The 20,938-nt window shown below is 32.7% G+C and overlaps 2 protein-coding genes across 7 annotated transcripts; one reads left to right on the top strand and one right to left on the bottom strand.

Moving 5' to 3' along the window:
• The first annotated feature begins 11,500 nt into the window (after positions 1–11,500).
• LOC139901964 (uncharacterized) lies at positions 11,501–11,929 on the top strand. Its single transcript, XM_071884625.1, has one exon. The coding sequence runs from the start codon at positions 11,501–11,503 to the stop codon at positions 11,927–11,929; it is 429 nt and encodes a 142-aa protein (XP_071740726.1).
• Positions 11,930–14,349: 2,420 nt separating this feature from the next.
• On the bottom strand, positions 14,350–17,873 carry LOC139872089 (DUF724 domain-containing protein 6-like). 6 transcript variants are annotated; one of them, XM_071859913.1, is made up of 6 exons: positions 17,682–17,873; positions 16,876–16,952; positions 16,407–16,501; positions 16,033–16,129; positions 15,848–15,874; positions 14,350–15,117 (listed from the first exon to the last, which is right to left on the bottom strand). In XM_071859913.1, the coding sequence occupies exons 1-6, from the start codon at positions 17,792–17,794 to the stop codon at positions 14,444–14,446; spliced, it is 1,083 nt and encodes a 360-aa protein (XP_071716014.1). In that variant the 5' UTR covers positions 17,795–17,873; the 3' UTR covers positions 14,350–14,443. The 6 variants fall into 6 exon arrangements, with proteins under 6 accessions (XP_071716014.1, XP_071716008.1, XP_071716004.1 ...); XM_071859907.1 differs by having other exon boundaries at positions 15,848–15,925; XM_071859903.1 differs by having other exon boundaries at positions 15,848–15,958.
• Positions 17,874–20,938: the final 3,065 nt, after the last annotated feature.

Here is a 20,938-nt window from a genome sequence, read left to right on the forward strand (position 1 = left end):
AGACTAATGAATCAGATCCCCAGAAAGGATAATCTCCTTAAAGATTAAAAATCAGCTTTTAAGACTGATATTACTCAATCCTAGAGATTGACCTTAAAGATTGAGAATTACAAACTCATGGAATTCGATGATATCTAAACTCGAGCTTAAACGAGAAAATATTTTGATCAAAAATTACAAACCGATTTGTTTTCTGAAAACCCTATTTTCAATGCGTTCATTACCATTGAACGTAAAATCCTAGGAATTCACCTGGAATTCATTAGGTCACCTGAACTAAATCGGGTGTCAACCGTAAGAACGGTGGTTGCATAGTGGTCAAAGACAGGACCTTGTGCCATACCGAAAAATTATAAGGGTGAGCTTTACTATTGCTCCTACCAAGGATAGTAATTGCGTCCGACACGTTATAGACCATAATCAAAAGCATGTCACGGGACATTGCCTTAAACAGTTGCTTGTTCAACGCTTTCCTTTCAACCGGACGGTAGTTTACCGAAAGGTAATATACGGGACAAGTAAACTGGACGTGTTGCTTTCCAAATACAAGGTTAGCAAGTGGGTGACACAAAACCGCAAGTTTTGAGCTAAAATTTTCAAATCTGAAACCCACCAAACCCACAAAAATATTTTGCAAACACCGGTAAAGGGTTATTCCGGAAAACTTATCTAGGGTAAAAACTAGATTTAATTTTCAAAAGATCAAATGTTTTCATAAAGATCCAATTTCCTTAATGGATCTAAATTTTTATAGTCATGTGGGACTGTAAACCATATCGTTACTACCATTGTTTATACCGCCGTATAGAAATCACTGATGTACAAAGTGTGAAGAATAAAGAAGTGATTCTAGTATTTCAAGACGATATTGCTTGAGGACAAGCAACGCTCAAGTGTGGGAATATTTGATAATGCTAAAAACGAACATATATTTCATAGCATTATTCCTCAAGAAAGACAAGCTTTTAGTTGCAGTTGTTCTATTTACAAGTGATATTCGTTTGTATAATAAAAGGTGAAGACAAAAGACAGATTCGACGAATTGAAGACGCAAACGACCAAAAAGCTCAAAAGTACAAAAGACAATCAAAAAGGTTCCAATTATTGATAAGAAACGTCTCGAAATCACAAGAGTACAAGATTCAAAACGCAAAGTACAAGATATTAAATTGTACGCGAGGACATTCGAAAATCCGGAACCGGGACCAGAGTCAACTCTTAACGCTCGACGCAACGGACTAAAAATTACAAGTTAACTATGTATATAAATATAATATAATATATAATTAATTATATTAATTATATATATATTATATATATATATATATTAAAAACCGTCGGCAGAGAAAACTCCAAGGACTGAGCTGTAAAATTAACCTCCGCGACTCGCGGAGTTTGAAGGGGATTTTGCCGCGAGTCGCGGAGCCCCAAATTTCAACTCTGGCTATAAAGCCAACCGAATTCTGATCAAAATATATAATCTTTTTCTCTCTTCTCTCATATGTAAACGATATATATATATATATATATAATTTATATTTTAATTTTAATTTTAATTATAATTCTAATAATAAGGGTATGTTAGCGAATGTTGTAAGGGTGTAAGTCGAAATTCTGTCCGTGTAACGCTACGCTATTTTTAATCATTGTAAGTTATGTTCAACCTTTTTATATTAATGTCTCGTAGCTAAGTTATTATTATGCTTATTTAAAACGAAGTAATCATGATGTTGGGCTAATTACTAAAATTGGGTAATTGGGCTTTGTACCATAATTGGGGTTTGGACAAAAGAACGACACTTGTTGTGATGACCCAGAAATTTCGACTAAATTTAAACTTAATCTTTGTATGATTAACATTTCCGACACGATAAGCAAAGTCTGTAAAACTGAATCTCAAAATTTTTGAATTACTTTTATATATTTAAATACCTTCGGTTGTTTTCGACGATTCGCGAACAATTATATGTAAAAAGATACATATATACTATAACATGAAAAGGTAACAATGTATTAATTGTTTGATACCGTACATTAAACTTATTGGTTTAAATATCTATTTGAATGTATATGATAAGTTGAAATATTTATTATTAAAATTTATTTATAAATAACGTCCAATGTGTATTTAAAAACTGATTTATGTATATTAAAAAGATATATACATATATATAATAAACGATAGTAACATTCATTTATTGATTCAATTGATATTTAGATAAGTTAACTAAAGCGTTTAAGATGAACCAGTTAAACACTAATTTGCTACAGTGTTTTCAAATTGCCACATTACTCAAAATGCTACAGTGTTTTCGAAAATCACTATTTGCTACAGTGAAATTGACTTTGCTACAGTGAATTGCTACAGTAAAACACTATTTTAAAAATGTATTTTAGCAAATAGCGAGACGATGATTTATAGAAGTAAATGACCAAAATACTCGAAAGTTTAAGATATACTTTGAGTGGTATAGTTTAGGAATAATTTAAGGCTATATTTTAACAAAGGTACGAGTCACGAAATGTAAAATGCAAGTTTTCTCAGCGTACGAAAGGACATTCGAGAAACCGGAACCGGGACCCGAGTCAAGAAGAAACGCCCGACGCAATGGACCAAAAATATCTAGTCTACTATGCACAAGAATAAAATATAATATATAAATAATTATATTAATTATTTATATATTTATATTTATTTTATATTATGTCGACAAGCTAGGAGCCAAAACAATGTGAGCTGTCCCTGGTCCTCATGCGAGTCGCATGGCCAGAAGGCCATTTCCATGCGAGTCGCATGACTCCAAATTTCAGGCCAAGTGCTATAAATTCTCGAGTTTTGGCCAGATAAATCACACAAAAATATATATTATTTTTACTCCGTATTTATTTATTTTATTATTATTATTATTATTATTATTATTATTATTATTATTATTAATAAGATTATTATTAATCTTATTATTTTTATTATTAGTGTTATTATTTTTGCGATACAAAAATAATAATGTACATAAAATATTACGACGGAGTGCTGTCCAAGTAATTTTTCAAAACGAGTTTCCGAGAAAGCTAGAGCTAAGGAAAATATGGGTTATTGCCAAGGAGGTTATGGGTAATATTCGGGGGTATTTTTGTGAATCAAACCTCGTACTTATTATCTCCAATGCGTCTACGTGCTTTCCTACAATATTGTATATCAATATTTAACTGTGAGTTTCATATGATCCCTTTTACTCTCTACATTTTTGGGCTGAGAATACATGCAAATGCTTTATTAACCGATATACAATATTTATATGCGTGAGTTTCATATGATCCCTTTTACTCTCTACATTTTTGGGTTGAGAATACATGCAAATGCTTTATTAACCGATATACAATATTTATATGCGTGAGTTTCATAAGATCCCTTTTACTCTCTACATTTTTGGGCTGAGAATACATGCAATGCTTTTATATCTGTTTTACTAAATGGATACAAATACTAAAACTGATTTTGTGTGAGTTTCATAAGATCCCTTTTACTCTCTACATTTTTGGGCTGAGAATACATGCAATGCTTTTATATCTGTTTTACTAAATGGATACAAATACTAAAACTGATTTTGTGTGAGTTTCATATGATCCCTTTTACTCTCTACATTTTTGGGCTGAGAATACATGCAAATGCTTTATTAACCGATATACAATATTTATATGCGTGAGTTTCATTTGCTCCCTTTTTAATTGCTTTTGCAATCTATATTTTTGGGCTGAGAATACATGCACTTTATTTTAAACGCAATGGATACAAGTACATACTAAATTCTACACTGAGTTTGAACCGAAAATCCCTTAGCTTTGGTAACTAGTAACTGCCAGTTATAAGAACTGGTGGGCGCGAGTAGTAGTATATGGATCCATAGGGCTTGACATCCCCGTCCGAGCTAGAGCGCTAGCCTTTTAACGGACGTATGCTATTTGAGAAGCGTACACGTTGGTTTGCGTGTATTATTAAGATGATTATACAAAGGGTACAAATAATATAAGCATTAAAGTTTAGTTACCAGGGTGCTCAATTTTGTAGAACCGATTGATAAACGTTTCGGATGAAACAACTGAAATCTTGTGATCCACCTTTTATGTAAAACCTATTGATAAACGTTTTGAATAAAACAACTGAACTTTTGTAATCCACATTGATATACGGATTATGTGTAATATTAAAACTATGAACTCACCAACCTTTGTGTTGACACTTGAAGCATGTTTATTCTCAGGATTCTAGAAGTCTTCCGCTGTTTGCTTATACGTGATACAAGATATGTGCTTGGAGTCATACATGCTATATACAAGAAACTTGCATTCACCAAACCATTACCATGTATCTTATTTTGACTGTATTGTCAACAGATGTATTATTGTAAACCATTTAAATGGTGATTGTCTATACGTAGAAATCATCAGATGTTAAAAACCTGGAATTTATATATTCATTTATGAAATACCTTTTCAAACGAATACAATGTTACAAAATGTATCACATAGAGGTCAAATACCTCGCAATGGGACCAGATGTTGACGTGTTCGTCCATATGGATTTGGAGCGATCGTCACACTTGTGGAAATTAGACTATGGGCTATTAATGGGCTTTATATTTGTTTAATTAAATAAAAGTTTGTTAATGTTAATATAAAGATTTACAATTGGGCGTCCCTATAAATTACCATATACACTCGATCGGACACGATGGGCGGGGTATTTATATGTACGAATAATCGTTCATTTAACCGGACACGGGAATGGATTAATAGCCACTAGAATAATTAAAACAGGGGTGAAATTACATTCAAGGGTAATTGGTGTAATTGTTAACAAAGTAGTAAAACCTTGGTTTACACGCAGTCGATAACCTGGTGTATTCATTAAACAAAGTATTAAAACCTTGTTACAATTCGAATCCCCAATTAGTTGGAATATTTAACTTCGGGTATAATAATAATTTGACAAGGACACTTGCAATTTATATTTATGACTGATGGACTGTTATGGACAAAAACCAGACGGACATATTAAATAATCCAGGACAAAGGACAATTAACCCATGGGCATAAAACTAAAATCAACACGTCAAACATCATGATTACGGAAGTTTAAATAAGCATAATTCTTTTATTTCATATTTAATTTCCTTTATTTTATATTTAATTGCACTTCTAATTATCGCACTTTTATTTATTGTTATTTAATCGCACTTTTAATTATCGTACTTTTTAATTATCGCAATTTTATTTTATCGCACTTTTATTATTCGCAATTTCATTATCGTTATTTACTTTACGCTTTAATTTAAGTCTTTTATTTATTTTATATTTTACATTAGGTTTTAACTGCGACTAAAGTCTTAAAATCGACAAACCGGTCATTAAACGGTAAAAACCCCCCTTTTATAATAATAATATTACTTATATATATATTTGTATTTTTAACAAAAGTAAACTAATATAGCGTTGAGCTTTGTTTAAAGATTTCCCTGTGGAACGAACCGGACTTACTAAAAACTACACTACTGTACGATTAGGTACACTGCCTATAAGTGTTGTAGCAAGGTTTAAGTATATCCATTCTATAAATAAATAAATATCTTGTGTAAAATTGTATCGTATTTAATAGTATTTTCCTAGTAAAATATAAACTATTTTATATACACCTCGCAGAACATCATTCTTCATAAATTCTACAAGTTCTAGTTTCATAAAATCAAGAATACTTCCAAGTTTACTAGCTCACTTCCAATCTTGTAAAGTGATCATCTAACCTCAAGAAATCCTTGTTTTTTACAGTAATATATCATTATAAATCAAGGTAATACTCATATACAAACTTTGGTTCAATTCCTATAACTATAACTATCTTAATTCGAGTGATAATCTTACTTGAACTTGTTTTCGTGTCATGATTCTACTTCAAGAACTATCAAGCCATCCAAGATCCTTTGAAGCTAGATCATTTCTCGTCACTTCCAGTAGATTTACCTACTAAACTTGAGGTAGTAATGATGTTCATAACATCATTCGATTCATACAAATAAAACTATCTTATTTTAGTTAATTCTAAACTTGTTCGCAAACAAAAGTTAATCCTTCTAACTTGACTTTTAAAATCAACTAAACACATGTTCTATATCTATATGATATGCTAACTTAATGATTTAAAATCGAAAAACACGAAAAACACTTTAAAACTGGATATACGCCGTCGTAGTAACACCGCGGGCTGTTGTGGGTTAGTTAATTAAAAACTATGATAAACTTCGATTTAAAAGTTGTTCTCTGGGAAAATGATTTTTCTTATGAACATGAAACTATATCCAAAAATCATGGTTAAACTCAAAGTGGAAGTATGTTTTCCAAAATGGTGATCTAGACGCGTTCTTTCGATTGAAATGACTACCTTTACAAAAATGACTCGTAACCTGTATTTCCGACTATAAACTTATACTTTTTCTGTTTAGATTCATAAACTTAAGTTCAATATGAAACCATAGCAACTTGAAAAACTCAAAACGGATTTAAAACGAAGAAGTTATGGGTAAAACAAGATTGGATATTTTTGCTTGTTGTAGCTACGTGAAAATTGGTAACAAATTTATATTAATCATATCCTAGCTAACTTATATTATATTATACATGTATTCTAATATATTATGTAATCTTGGGATACCATAGACACGTATGCAAATGTTTTGACATATCATATCGACCCATCTATATATATTATTTGGAACAACCATAGACACTCTATATGTAGTAATGTTGGAGTTAGCTATACAGGGTTGAGGTTGATTCCAAAAATATATATACTTTGAGTTGTGATCTAGCCTGAGACGTGTATACACTGGGTTGTGGATTGATTCAAGATAATATATATCGATTTATTTCTTTACATCTAACTGTGGACAACTAGTTGTAGGTTACTAACGAGGATAGCTGACTTAATAAATTTAAAACAGTAAAACGTATTAAAAATGTTGTAAATATATTTTGAACATACTTTGATATATGTACATATTTGTTATAGGTTCGTGAATCGACCAGTGGCCAAGTCTTACTTCCCGACGAAGTAAAAATCTGTGAAAGTGAGTTATAGTCCCACTTTTAAAATCTAATATTTTGGGATGAGAATACATGCAGTTTGATAAATGTTTTACGAAATAGACACAAGTAAATGAAACTACATTATATGGGTGAATGATCGAAGCCGAATATGCCCCTTTTGCTTGGTAGCCTAAGAATTAGTAAACTGATCTACTAATTGACGCGAATCCTAAAGGTAGATCTATTGGGCATAACGAACCCCATCCAAAGTACCGGATGCTTTAGTACTTCGAATTCGTTTATATCATGTCCGAAGGATTTCCCGGAATGATAGGGGATATTCTTATATGCATCTTGTTAATGTCGGTTACCAGGTGTTCACCATATGAATGAATTTTATATCTATGTATGGGATGTATATTGAAATATTAAATCTTGTGGTTTATTATTATGATTTGATAATATATAGGTTAAACCTATAACTCACCAACATTTTTGTTGACGTTTTAAGCATGTTTATTCTCAGGTGATTATTAAGAGCTTCCGCTGTTGCATACTAGAATAAGGACAAGATTTGTAGTCCATGCTTGTATGATATTATGTAAAAACTGTATTCAAGAAACTTATTTTTGATGTAATACATTCTTATTGTAAACCATTATGTAATGGTCATATGTAAACGGTATATTTTAGATTATCATTATTTGATAATCTACGTAATGCTTTTTAAACCTTTATCAATAAAATAAAGGTTATGGTTGTTTTAAAAATGAATGCAGTCTTTGAAAAACGCCTCATGTAGAGGTCAAAACCTCGCGACGAAATCAATTAATATGGAACGTTTATAATCAATATGAACGGGACATTTCAACTTGCAACCATGGGCGTCACTCTAGTCACACCCAATGCACACCATCTATATTTCTGTTTCTTCATTTCTGCCGAAAGCATCAACACAACCATCACACTAGAATCACACCATCTCCACCATTGTTTCTTCTGTTCATGACCGAAAGCAAACACCACATCCACATCCACCACTGCTGTCCTTTTGTGTCACTTTGAAGCTCCTGTTGCAGATAAAATAGTTGTATTATTGTTCTGTTTTAAACCATTGATAACCACCATCACTGTAGTCACCACCCACTGCTGTTGCAGCCTCCATTCGACACCTTAAATCGCATCAAAACAATCCAAAAACCCTCCTATTTGCTGCTACATTCACCTTCTGTTTCTGTTCTATTTCTTGTTCGAATAACCCTGATGAGGATGATGAATAGTTGCGAATAAGCATGATGAGAACGATGATGGATGTGATGATGATGTTAGGTATGATCATGATTAGATATTATGTTTAATTAAGTTGAAAGGGACGTACACTTTGGATTCTAAATCCCACAATAGCTCCCTTATTATAATGCAAAATTTGGATCGAATGGTGCTATTGGACTATCGATGCAACTGGGCCGATGAAACTAACTTGGGCCAAATAATTCTATAGTTGGGCCATTCATAATTAGGCTTATATCAAAACCACCTTGAAAACAGCCCTATCATTTACGCATTTCGGTTTACAATCATCATAAACCACGATCATTATTTACTGTTTATGTTTCTTCGAATACCGCTGCTGTACCTTCTTGTGTTCGATGAAAATGAGGTCGGGTTAATAAATGATGATGATGAGGGACGTGTTAATGATGAAGCTGTGATAACGATTATGATAATGTTTATGTTAAAACAAAAGTGATTATGATGCATGATAATGATGTGGTGACGGTTAAGATGATAACTAAGTCGATGATGGTGATAATCGATTATGGTTATGGTAATGTTATAGAGTGAGATGATGATGATAAGTAGTACATGATGATACGAAGATAATTTTAAGACATGAAACAAAGATGGATGATGATCTGATTATATAGTTTTTCTATTCTCTGATTCAATTAAATAACACCCACTTGCAATTGACAATTCTTGTTACTTTGCATAATTGATTGAAACAGAAATACTCCGTAATATTTTTGGTTGGGCTTTTATTGGGCCAAGGGCCATTAATCTCTTTATCAAACTAGTAAGCCTTTTGTATAAATGGGCTTGGATTTCAGTTTGGACCGAAGGGATATTGGGCCGAGAAGCTGGTTCATGAAAGTGATTTTTTTTTTATCGATCACACCATGAAGAAGAAGCAAAGAGGAAAACAGAAATGGATTATATAGATTTTTATTAGGAAATAAAACTGAAAAGCGTGTTAGAGCAAATGGTTAAAGGGTGTTGCGGGTTAGCGGGAGGTCGCGGGTTCAAACCCGGACTTAGGCATTTTTTTAAGGACTACTTCTTGGAGGTAGTTTACTTATTACTCATTATTATTATTATTATTATTATTATCATTATTACTATTATTATTATTATTATTATTATTATTATTATTATTATTATTATTATTATTATTATTATTATTATTATTATTATGTCAATACAAATATTAAGAATATAAATATTAGTATCATTATTATTGTTAGTAAAATCATTATTTTTTTTATAGTTATTATTATTAGTATTCATTATTATTAAAATTGACATTTTTATTAAAAGTATCATTTTTATTTATGTTATCATTTTTATCATTAATATTACGAATATCATTTTTTTAACTCTAATATCATTACTATTATTTTTATCATCACTAATATTATTTTAGTATTATTATAATTTTAACAAACAAATGATATATATATATATATATATATATATATATATATATATATATATATATATATATATATATATATATATATATATATATATATATATACAAAAAATATATTTAATACATATAACATAGTAAAATTAGTATTTTTAGTTATTTTAAATATATAAAATGAATATATAAAACATATAGGTAATTAATGTAAAAATGATATAAAGTTGTTCGAATACAAGTATATGTTTTAATATATATACGAATGATATAGGTTCGTGAATCCGAGGCCAACCCTGCATTGTTCAGTTCCGTCGTATGAATATTTTTACTACAAAATATTGTAGAGTGAATTTCATTTGCTCCCTTTTTAAATGCTTTTGCAATATATACTTTTGGGACTGAGAATACATCCACTTTTTAAATGTTTTACGAAATAGACACAAGTAATCGAAACTACATTATATGGTTGAATGATCGAAGCCGAATATGCCCCTTTTGCTTGGTAACCTATGAATTAGTAAACCAGTCTACTAATTGACGCGAATCCTAAAGATAGATCTATTGGGCCTACAAACCCCATCCGTTGTAGCGGATGCTTTAGTACTTCGATGTTGTTTTTATCATGTCCGAAGGATTTCCTGAAATGATAGGGGATATTCTTATATGCATCTTGTTAATGTCGGTTACCAGGTGTTCACCATATGAATGATTTTTGTCTCTATGCATGGGACGTATATTTATGAGAAATGAAAATGAAAATCTTGTGGTCTATTAAAATGATGGAAATGATTATTTATGTTAAACTAATGAACTCACAAACCTTTTGGTTAACACTTGAAAGCATGTTTATTCTCAGGTATGAAAGAAATCTTCCGCTGTGCATTTGCTCATATTAGAGATATTACTTGGAGTCATTCATGACATATTTCAAACGACGTTGCATTCGAGTCGTCGAGTTCATCAAGATTATTACTAAGTCAATTATAGTTGGATATATTATGAAATGGTATACATGCCGTCAACTGTCGATGAAATGAAAGTTTGTCTTTTAAAAACGAATGCAATGTTTGTAAAATGTATCATATAGAGGTCAAGTACCTCGCGATGTAACCAAATGTAATGTATTCATCCAGATGGATTAGGACGGGTCTCGACATTTAAATATATATGTATCTATTTACAAATAATTGTTCGTGAAATCGTCGGGAATGGTCGAAGGTCAAATGAATGTTTGCAAACAGTTCAAAAATTTTGAGACTCATGATAACAGACTTTGCTCATCGTGTCGAAAATATTAAATCGTATCGAGAGTTTGAGTTTAAATTAGTCGAAATTTTTCGGGCCGTCACAGTATCAGGCCAATAAACAAACCCTACCACAGCCGATACTCTCTTCATCCTTTCTCTGCTTCATCTTCTTCTCTTCTCAAATCTGCACCATGACTGTGAAGTTTCACCCTGCTCTCTCAATCTCCAAAATTAAAAATCATATACCAATCACCCTAGACATCGAAAAAGCACAATACAACTCCTGGGCACATCTCTTCAAGTTGCACTGCAAAGTCTATGATGTGCTTGATCACTCACTGTTACTCCTGATTCATCATCATCCTCTTCTGATACTACTACCACCACCCCTGTAACCAAGGATGCCTTATGGTATCGACTCGATGCACTTGTTCTTCAATGGATATATGCGACCATCTCCAATGATCTCATGAGCCAAATCCTCGAAGACGAATCTGATGCAGCCAATGTTTGGCTTCGCTTACACAACATCTTTCAAGATAACAAAAACTCTAGGGCTCTCTATCATCAACGTCAATTCAATACAATTCGTCTAGATGACTTTCCCAATTGTACTGTCTACTGTCAAGAAATCAAGAGCTTAGCTGATCAACTTCGCAATGTTGGGGACAATGTTAATGATGATCGAATGGTTCTTCAACTAATAGCAGGCTTAAATGATAATTTTGGCACAGTTGGTACTTACTTCACCCAATTAGACAAGCTTCCATCCTTCTATTATGCAAGGTCCAAACTTATTTTAGATGAGACAAGAAAGAAGAAACAGGCAAGCAACAATTCGATGCCCATTAATGCTGCTCTCATCGCTAATTCTTCCTCAATCACCGATGCACACTGAGCCCGTTCCAATCATTGATCGAACCCCAAACTCCAATTTCCGATCAAATAATTACCATGGTCGTGGAAATCACAGCGCAATTCGTGGTGGTGGTTCGAGTAACCCTAATAGGGGTAGAAGTGGTAATCGGGGTCGTGGCAGAAGCTTTTCCCCAAATCATCAGTGGCAAGCATATCCACCTTGGGCTTATTCCTCTCCTCAGTGGACCTCACAACTAAATTGGACCTCAGCACCATGTCCCTATCCAACTACAACTTGGGCTCGGCCCAATCAAGATACTGCAAACCAATCTGGTATTTTAGGGACGAGACCCCCCCAAGCCCACTACTCGTCTGGATCTGTTGAAAGTTACCAGCCCACTGATATTAATCATGCCTTACACACAATGACACTAAATCCCCCTGATGATACATAGTACATGGACACCGGAGCCACTTCACACATGACCACAAATTCAGGTAATCTCGAGTCTTATTATCCCTTAAGGTAGCGTAAAAATATTATTGTCGGGAATGGTCATGGCATACCAATTCAGGGTTTCGGACACTCAACCTTGTCAAATATTTTCCGTCCTCTTTACTTACAAAATATTCTTCACTCTCATAACCTTATAAAGAATCTTATATTTGTTCGTCATCTAACAACTGATAATAATATTTTGGTAGATTTTGATCCTTTTGGTTTTACTGTGAAGGATTTCCCGCAGGGCACACCGGTCCTGAGATGTAACAGTACACGTGACCTTTACCCCATCACCAACTGTGAATGAGTGTCGTGAGCTGATCGATAATATCATTTTGCCATCTTCTCCAACGAGCACAAGGTGTGTTCCTACTATCCCTCGTAAACTAAATATTTTCCTTTGGAGACTTGCTTTGGATAGGTTACCTACACGGCTAATTCTTTTCGGCAAAGGGCCTTGAGAGATCATGCACATTAGTTGTCCTGTTTGTTCGTATGCTATATCGATCATGTGATCATCTTTTTTTAAATGCCCTCTTTCTCGTGACGTCTGGAGCAAGTTGAAAATATGGGTGGACTGTGATCTACCCTACTTTGATAGCTGGAGTGATGGGTCATCTGGTTTGACGCATGGAATGGATCTAATGCTTCAAAGCTTCGACTTTATGTAATTGTTGCAGCATTCTTTACGCTTATATAGAGGCATCGGAGCTCTTTTTTATTTACTCAAAATTCAATGAGGAAATCCGACATTTTTGACTCTATATCTAATTTTTCTTTCTTTTGGGTTAGATATAGAGGAAAGGTTTTTGTTAGATGGAATGGTTGGTTGCTTAAACTTTTGTAACTATTTGTATTTTTCCCTTTTTCCTCCTCTAGCTTACTACTAAAGTGAGTGCGTTTTTATTCAAAATTTTACCGTTCAAGAAAATATATTACATAACTATATAATAACAACTTATCAGTTAACAACTACTCCGTATAACGATTAGGATCGGGATGAGTTTGAGATGTATACTACGGAGTATGACTATCAGAAGACCTGACCTCAAGTTTAGCTCTAAGTCTTTTATACACCAACACATTGAACCACCTATATTCATTTTAGTTGATATATATTTAAACTAGGCTTTGAGCCCGTGCGTTGCACGACTGCTCAAAAAACTATTTCTAATTTAGTTACATACAGATATAACTTTTATCTTCTACATGGATTTTGGTTTGACATACAATTATTTCTAATTTAGTTACATACAGATATAACTTTTATCTTCTATATGGATTTTGGTTTGACATAAAAATAAATCTGTATTGTAAGTCGCTTAATAAAGTATCTCATAAAAAATTTATCAAAAACCAAATAATGTTACTAATTTGCTATACTAAACTGTTTGTGTGATAACCATGCCAAACCACATATAAAACATACAAATACGTTTGCTTGCAATGGCACCATATTTACTAAACATTAAAATAACACCTCTTTTAAAAAAACTTTTTGATACAGAATATCCTCTTTAAAATGGAAGTTACATGCGTTTGTTAAAAATGATGGAGATAAGGTTTGTTAAAAGGGATGGGGTACACCCATTTTGATTATATACGCCTTTTTCACTTGTAGATTTAAATTTCGCTAATTTATGAAATTAATTATTCAAGATCACAGAGGAATGGACAAGTGAATTTTTCACATGACACAATTTGCAATAATTAAGGTGCTAATTACATGTCAGCTTTTTAAAACTCTTTTTATATAGATATAGATATATAGATGTAAAATCATCACAAAATTAAGTTTCCAACAAAGAATTATGTAATATTGTAATATGCCAGCGTAAAAGATATTACCTTTTAACTAAACTATTCTATTTTTTTCTGTGTTTTTAGAAAATTCAGATATAAGCACAATAATTTAATCCACATCTAAGAACAAACAAACAAATCAACAGTAACTCAAACACATAAAATAAAGTTGTCCACATCAGAGAATAGTAGCACTACATGGTCACTGCACCAAAGGTAGACAAACATTTACAAATATATAACCCAAACTTACAAAGGGCTTGCAGCAAGTTTTGCAAATGCAGTCCTCCACTCAACGATCTGGTTAGAAACACTCTCTGCTCTAACTTTCGACTCGTTAATTTTGTCGTTCTGTACGCTTACCGTTCTCAAATTCTGCACCAGTATTTCTTGCAATTCACATATCTTTGCTTCAACTTGTCTCGAATCCTCCTCAGTTGCAGACTTGCAAAGTTTGAATTTCTCTTGTTTACTCTTCTCATTTTCCAACTCCTCTTCAAGCTGGCCCACTCTGACTTTCCACGTCAGCAGCGTATTTAGACGATCCCTAACCGGGCCCATATCAAACCCGTGGGCCTCAAAGTCATCCAAAATTTCAAGACTGTCCTTAATCACATCAATGGGATCAGTTGGTTGTAAGGTTGAAACTCTGTGAACCATGTCTGAAAACGCCACCATTAAACCAATTGCTAAACCTTCACGAATAAACTGTTTACGTTCCTTTAATGGAGTGAAGTGTGGCTTTTGAGGTGTGTTTTGGTATGATTCATGAGACTCGAGGCTGGCCCACCATGATGACTGCTTGATAAAAGGCCACTCTTGTTGGTAATTATCAGTAGTCGTTATACCATTGTTGACCCCGGTTTGGTTCAGCTGACCGCTTGATTCTTCACTGTCGACACCAGGAGTACTACACGAGCTTCCTGTAGCACAAACAGAACATAACTTAAGTAAAATGAGAAATAAAAAGACCACTACACCAACTTCGTATATCTATAATACTATATATAATGGGTCAAAAAGGGATGACTGAAAAAATATTGTTAAAATAAAACATTGAAACAGTTGAAATGGGTTGAAAGTTGCACAGACCGTAGTTTTGGTGCATACATACAAGCAAGGTTGAAAAAGGCGCGAGATGGGTTCGAGACGGTCAGGACCTTAAAGCATCGAGACGGGACAAAACGAAACCTTGACTTTTAAATATATACATATATATACACATATTTTAAAGCCAAAAACCTTTCATTGACCTATAATCGCTATACCGCTAATATAATAAAAAAGGTAACACTAAACTACGTCAATTTTGATTGATTTGACCGACTTTAACTGAATTTTCGACTTTTGACCGGCGTTTCCCGCTTTTAACATGACTTTTGACCATTGACTGACTTATTAGACGCCGAGACGGGCTAGTTACCTAAATGCTGCTACGGACGACATTTGCAACGATGCATACAAGTATACAACTTCAAGATCAATTTATTTAAAACCATTGATTATAATAGAAGAAATATAGTGTCAGATCTCATCTTATCATTTAGTAATACAAATACAACAAATAGTGAAATAAAACAAAGCTTATAAAACTTATGTTCCTTCTTCTGTCCATAAAAATAAATTAAAATAATGACAAAAAAGATAACTTACTCTTTAGAACAGAGTGAGAGTGCATCCCTTGATACCAAACAGATAGAGGTAGCTTATCAGACTCAGTTGGCATATCACCTAAGGCACACCTTTTCCTTGTTTTTTGAGTGCCTAATATTACATAATAGATATAGATATAGATATTACATATTACATATTACTATATTACATATTTGATTTCATACCTTGTTGTGATTGTGATTGTGATTCATTTCCGTTAACCGGTAACTTGGGTGGTCTTCCACTTTGCTGGCTAGTTTCATCATCGTCCTCAGAAGTTTCCTTTTAGGAACAACAATCAAATGAAATTAAACGTTGAAGCTAATTAAATATGTCAAAAGTATTAAAAATTTATCTATATTTTGTTTCATCCCAAAGTAATTCTATATCATAAGTATATAACTACTGAACATGGAACTAAATTTACCTTTAAATATCGAAGTTGCCTCTCTTATAACAACATTTGGCATTACTATTTATAATTATCATTAACATTATTACAAATTTAATTGTTTAGCCTGATACATTTTGACAAAACTAATGATTCAAATTTGCTTACTATGGTGATCACTTCATGTTCAGCAAGAGGCGAAACTTGATTAACAGCACCAGACCCGCTCATTTCCATCACACGTTTTTTGCTTGCCTTGCTACCTATAAACATAATATAATAATCCACATAATGTCAGACACACATTACTACTGTTAGTTTAATTAGTTCAACCCCAAATTCATTTTAAAGAATGCAAATCATACATTTAGATGCAACCCACTAGACCTTGAAATTCAACCCATAACCCATTCATGTACAAATGGGTTAATTTAGTTCACCTTACATCACCCAAGGGACAAACGGGTCAAATAACAGAATATAGCTATTGGTTACTTATCACCCTAACATATATTAGTAATTACTCCGTAGTAATAATAATAATAATATACTTTGTGTAAGCAAAATACACTCAATCTCCAAGTATATATTATATGTTATATTATACTTATAAATATAAATATAAATAAAATGCAACCTAAATTTGCCAAACGTGCTGAAAAACGAGATCTTTGACCATGTGGGTTCGAATTCACCTTCATGTTCCAGCTATTACTACATTCTTGCACATTTTAGTGGCAATAATTTTACATTAAAACAATAATTTAATAATATGTAACTCTACAATAACTAAAATAGAAACAATGTGTTGATAAGGAACAGTGAACTCACAGGTGTTGTTTGTGAACGAGTACACCCTGTTGTTGTAGAATAATAATAACTGCTTGTGTTGTCTAATTTACCATGTCCTTTAGAAGTTGTGATGAAACCTGATTGAGCATCATTGTTGGATTCTGATGCTTGTGTACTTGGAAGGTTTTTAATTTTATGTATAGGTGTATGTTAAAATGTTAAATGCTTATGTTTATTTTGGTTGAGATCACAACTAGCAAAAATAATAACATTATTATTATTATTTTAAGTATAAAATACTCCGTATAAAATACTGAACCAGAGTACTTTTAACTTTTATAGTAAATAAAACTAACCATTTATTTCATTACCATAAATATATCCATATCCATTTACGGAGTACTATTCAACATCCACAATTCTGTTCTACAATGAGTGTATATATATTATATAAAGTGTACCCATAAATAATTTCCATTTTTAACATGGAAAATTGCTGAACAGCTAGCTAGCATCTGTTTCTTTTATCATGAAATATTCAAAATTCTAACATTAGCCATTTATTTATTTCATCCACCAAAAGAATACAAACACAAACCGTAAAATAATAATAATAAAAAAAAAAATCTCACAATATAAAACAAAATTTACCTTAGCCATTTGGCTAGGGTTTTTTCCGGTGTTGGCAGTATGGCGAATCCAGGTGATCTTAGCCATTTGGAAATGCTCCATTTTCTTAGGGTTTCATGGTTTCTCTTCTTCATCCTTACCTTATCAGGCCTCTCGGTGATTGATTTTCTTGATTTACAACTGTTTCGTCGCTTTAGTAGGGTTTTATGTTTTTTTTTGTTTACCTCAAAATCAACCAAAATAAACATAAACATTTCACATACATACACATACAAATAATAATATAAATAAAACCTTCCAAGTAGAGTCAACCCAGTCAATGTAAAACCACCATTACATCACGGCCAGGAGTCCATTTCACGGCCGGAAGCATGGTCATCGCGACCGCGAGGCTACCTGATATCATATACATTCCACATACTAATAACTTAAAAACATACAATCTAAAAAGACAAATATTACACAAACTAATGTAAATACGCTTACATTTTTTTTATTTATAAAAATACATAATTAAACGTCACATAAACTGAAAACGTGACATAATGTAAAAAAACATATAATTAAACCAAATGCAAATGTATAGGTTTCGGTCTAGTAATTGCTCTACTTTTTATTACATCTCATTACTCTTCCTCTTTAAGAAACTCGAATTTCTTTTTAGCTTCTTCATAATACATCGCGTCCGAGTGTTCGAACGATACATTCTTGAGAAACTCAAATACCTTCGAAAATACCCAAATGACTAACATCAACGTTTTCGAACAATTTTTTTACCAATTACGTACCACTGAAATTTTTGTAAAAACTGACATTTGTAATATACATCGATCAGAACAAGATTGGGTGACATGATTTAAAGTTTGTTGTGTGTGTAGAGTAGATGAGTGATATAAATTCAGGGGTTTGGTGATACATTCAAAACAAGAAATAGCAATTCAGGGGTTTGGTGATACATTCAAAACAAGAAATAGACTGTGTTTATATAGAAAAATATATGGTTTGATAAACCGGCATTGTGAAAGTCGGTTTCTGTAAAAGCAAACTAAACAGCCTTCCTAAGGGTTTAGTCAATAATGCAACCCATTTTACAAATAAACATAAAAGAAAATAAATACTATCCAACTACAAATTAAAAGTAGCTTCATTTTTTTCTTTACTGCTTCAGCAATCTTGACTTTAAATATGTGTTTTATATATAGAACGCATCTGATTGAATAATAACCGAAATTTATGGTAAAAGGATTAATCTAATTGTTTGAGTAATATTTGTGTTTTCATTAAGTTGTTTGATCTTTCAGGCTTGTTGACTTAGTGTGAGCTTGAAGGATTATTGCAGTAAAGCTATAAGGATTGGATACTGGATGTTGCTGGTGAAGATTGAAGGGTTAGACACAATGTGAATCGAGTGTTAGTTAACAAAAATACCATACCTGGTATGGGGTTTGGTTAACCGACACAACGACGGGGTACAATTGTGATCTAACTAATATTCCAGGGTCCAAATCTGTGCTTTTATTTATTTGAGGGGTCATTCTGTAAATATGTTATTAGCCGTCATATAGAATAGATAGAAATAGGGCTCGATGTATCAGTTTTCATTATTCATTCAATAGTTTTGTTGGTATATTCATTCTATCTCAATTTTAATCCTCACAAAGTAGAGGTGTTTTTGATTTGTTGTAATCTTCTGGTGATTAGTTTCATTCTTGTGTTGATTGTGTAATTTCTTCATGGTATCAGAGCGGCTCGCTCGATATTGATTTTGTTTGGTGTTGATCTGAGAAATCAAATTAGGGTTTTCTGATTGCGAAGGTGTTTTGTGAAATTAAGATTCATTTTCTTCATATTCTTTCCAAAGTGAAACGATCTTGTTTCACTCATTTGATCGGGCTAGATCTGGGACTACAATTTTAGATTTAGGGCGTGTTCTTGTTGAACCCTAATTTCACGAATTGTTCTTGGTTGGTGTTGGTTTCTGGTTGTCTTCCACTGCTATTAAAAAGGGTTGTGGAGTACTCTGTAAGCTAATTCCTCCTACTTGTGTTGGTAGCAAGTCAATGCTCGTGGGAGTTTCTGTGGTTACAGGAATCATGATGTGTAAAATCGCGTCTATAATTTATATATGGAAAATACCGGTTCAAAGATTAATACACACTAACGGGCAGTGTACCCGATCGTGCTATAGTATATAAGTTGGTAAATCCAAGAACGTTCCAAGGACAGTTTACGCGCGAGAATTAAAATTGTAACTAATAAAAATAAACTAAGTTAATCTAGGAAAATAGAAAATACGAAATAGTTTAGTTTTGTGGCTATTTAATGATTAGCCAAATCAAGAATACTTTTAACTAATAACAAGAAAGAACAATATTTTTGGTATTTTAAGTTTAAGCTTTAAAGCAAACAATAAAAATAAGATAGTTGTAATCAATAAAAGAACAAATGTTCGTCTAGACCTTTTACACCTAGTGTTGGATGCGTTTAGATTAAGCCCCAATTATAAAATAACATATGTGAACTACCTAGTCGGTCCACCTGGAATTCCCCAGCGCAGACAATTCAAACAGGATTACACGACACGGAATTCCCCGTAGCCTAAGACCTCCTAATTGTGACCAAATATTTCAACTGAGATGAAGACTCGAATTTCAACCACACCAACTCTCGTTGTGTATGATTCACCCCTATTTCGTCTAGCCTTTTGAATTCAATTTACTCTCATCTCCGAGTAAGCAAACAACCAATTAAGACAAACCAATTGTAAATTTATGTATTAAATTAATGAACTCTCATCCTATTAAACAAATACACAACCAATTGAATCGAAAAGATTAGCTTTAATAAGAATTGATCTTTAATTCAAATATCAAATCATCATATATTAAATTAACAATTGATAAATAGCATCCAACACATAGGTTTATTAGTCTAGACAAACATTAAGATAACTAGCCAAAAATCATGGCAACAATGGAAATCAAAGTAATAATCAAAGAAAACATTGTTGATAAACAAGGAATCAACCTAACACGATAAATCTTGATTGATGCTCGGATTGATCCTCGTTAGCGGAATGATTGATGCGTTAAAGTAACCTTGGAATTCCCCAAAAGTCACTAAAAATCGTCCCTTGTGCTCTAAAAATCGGCTGCCAAAAAGATAAGTTAGGGTAACAAAAACTGCTCCCTTAAATAGCTCAAAAATCCTGAGCGACCCATTTTGCGCGGTGCGCACATGCGGTGCGCATTAGTGAAGAAAACTTCCTGTACGAATTA

Source organism: Rutidosis leptorrhynchoides, chromosome 1 (genome assembly GCF_046630445.1).
Source record: "Rutidosis leptorrhynchoides isolate AG116_Rl617_1_P2 chromosome 1, CSIRO_AGI_Rlap_v1, whole genome shotgun sequence".
NCBI classification, from domain to species: domain Eukaryota; kingdom Viridiplantae; phylum Streptophyta; class Magnoliopsida; order Asterales; family Asteraceae; genus Rutidosis; species Rutidosis leptorrhynchoides.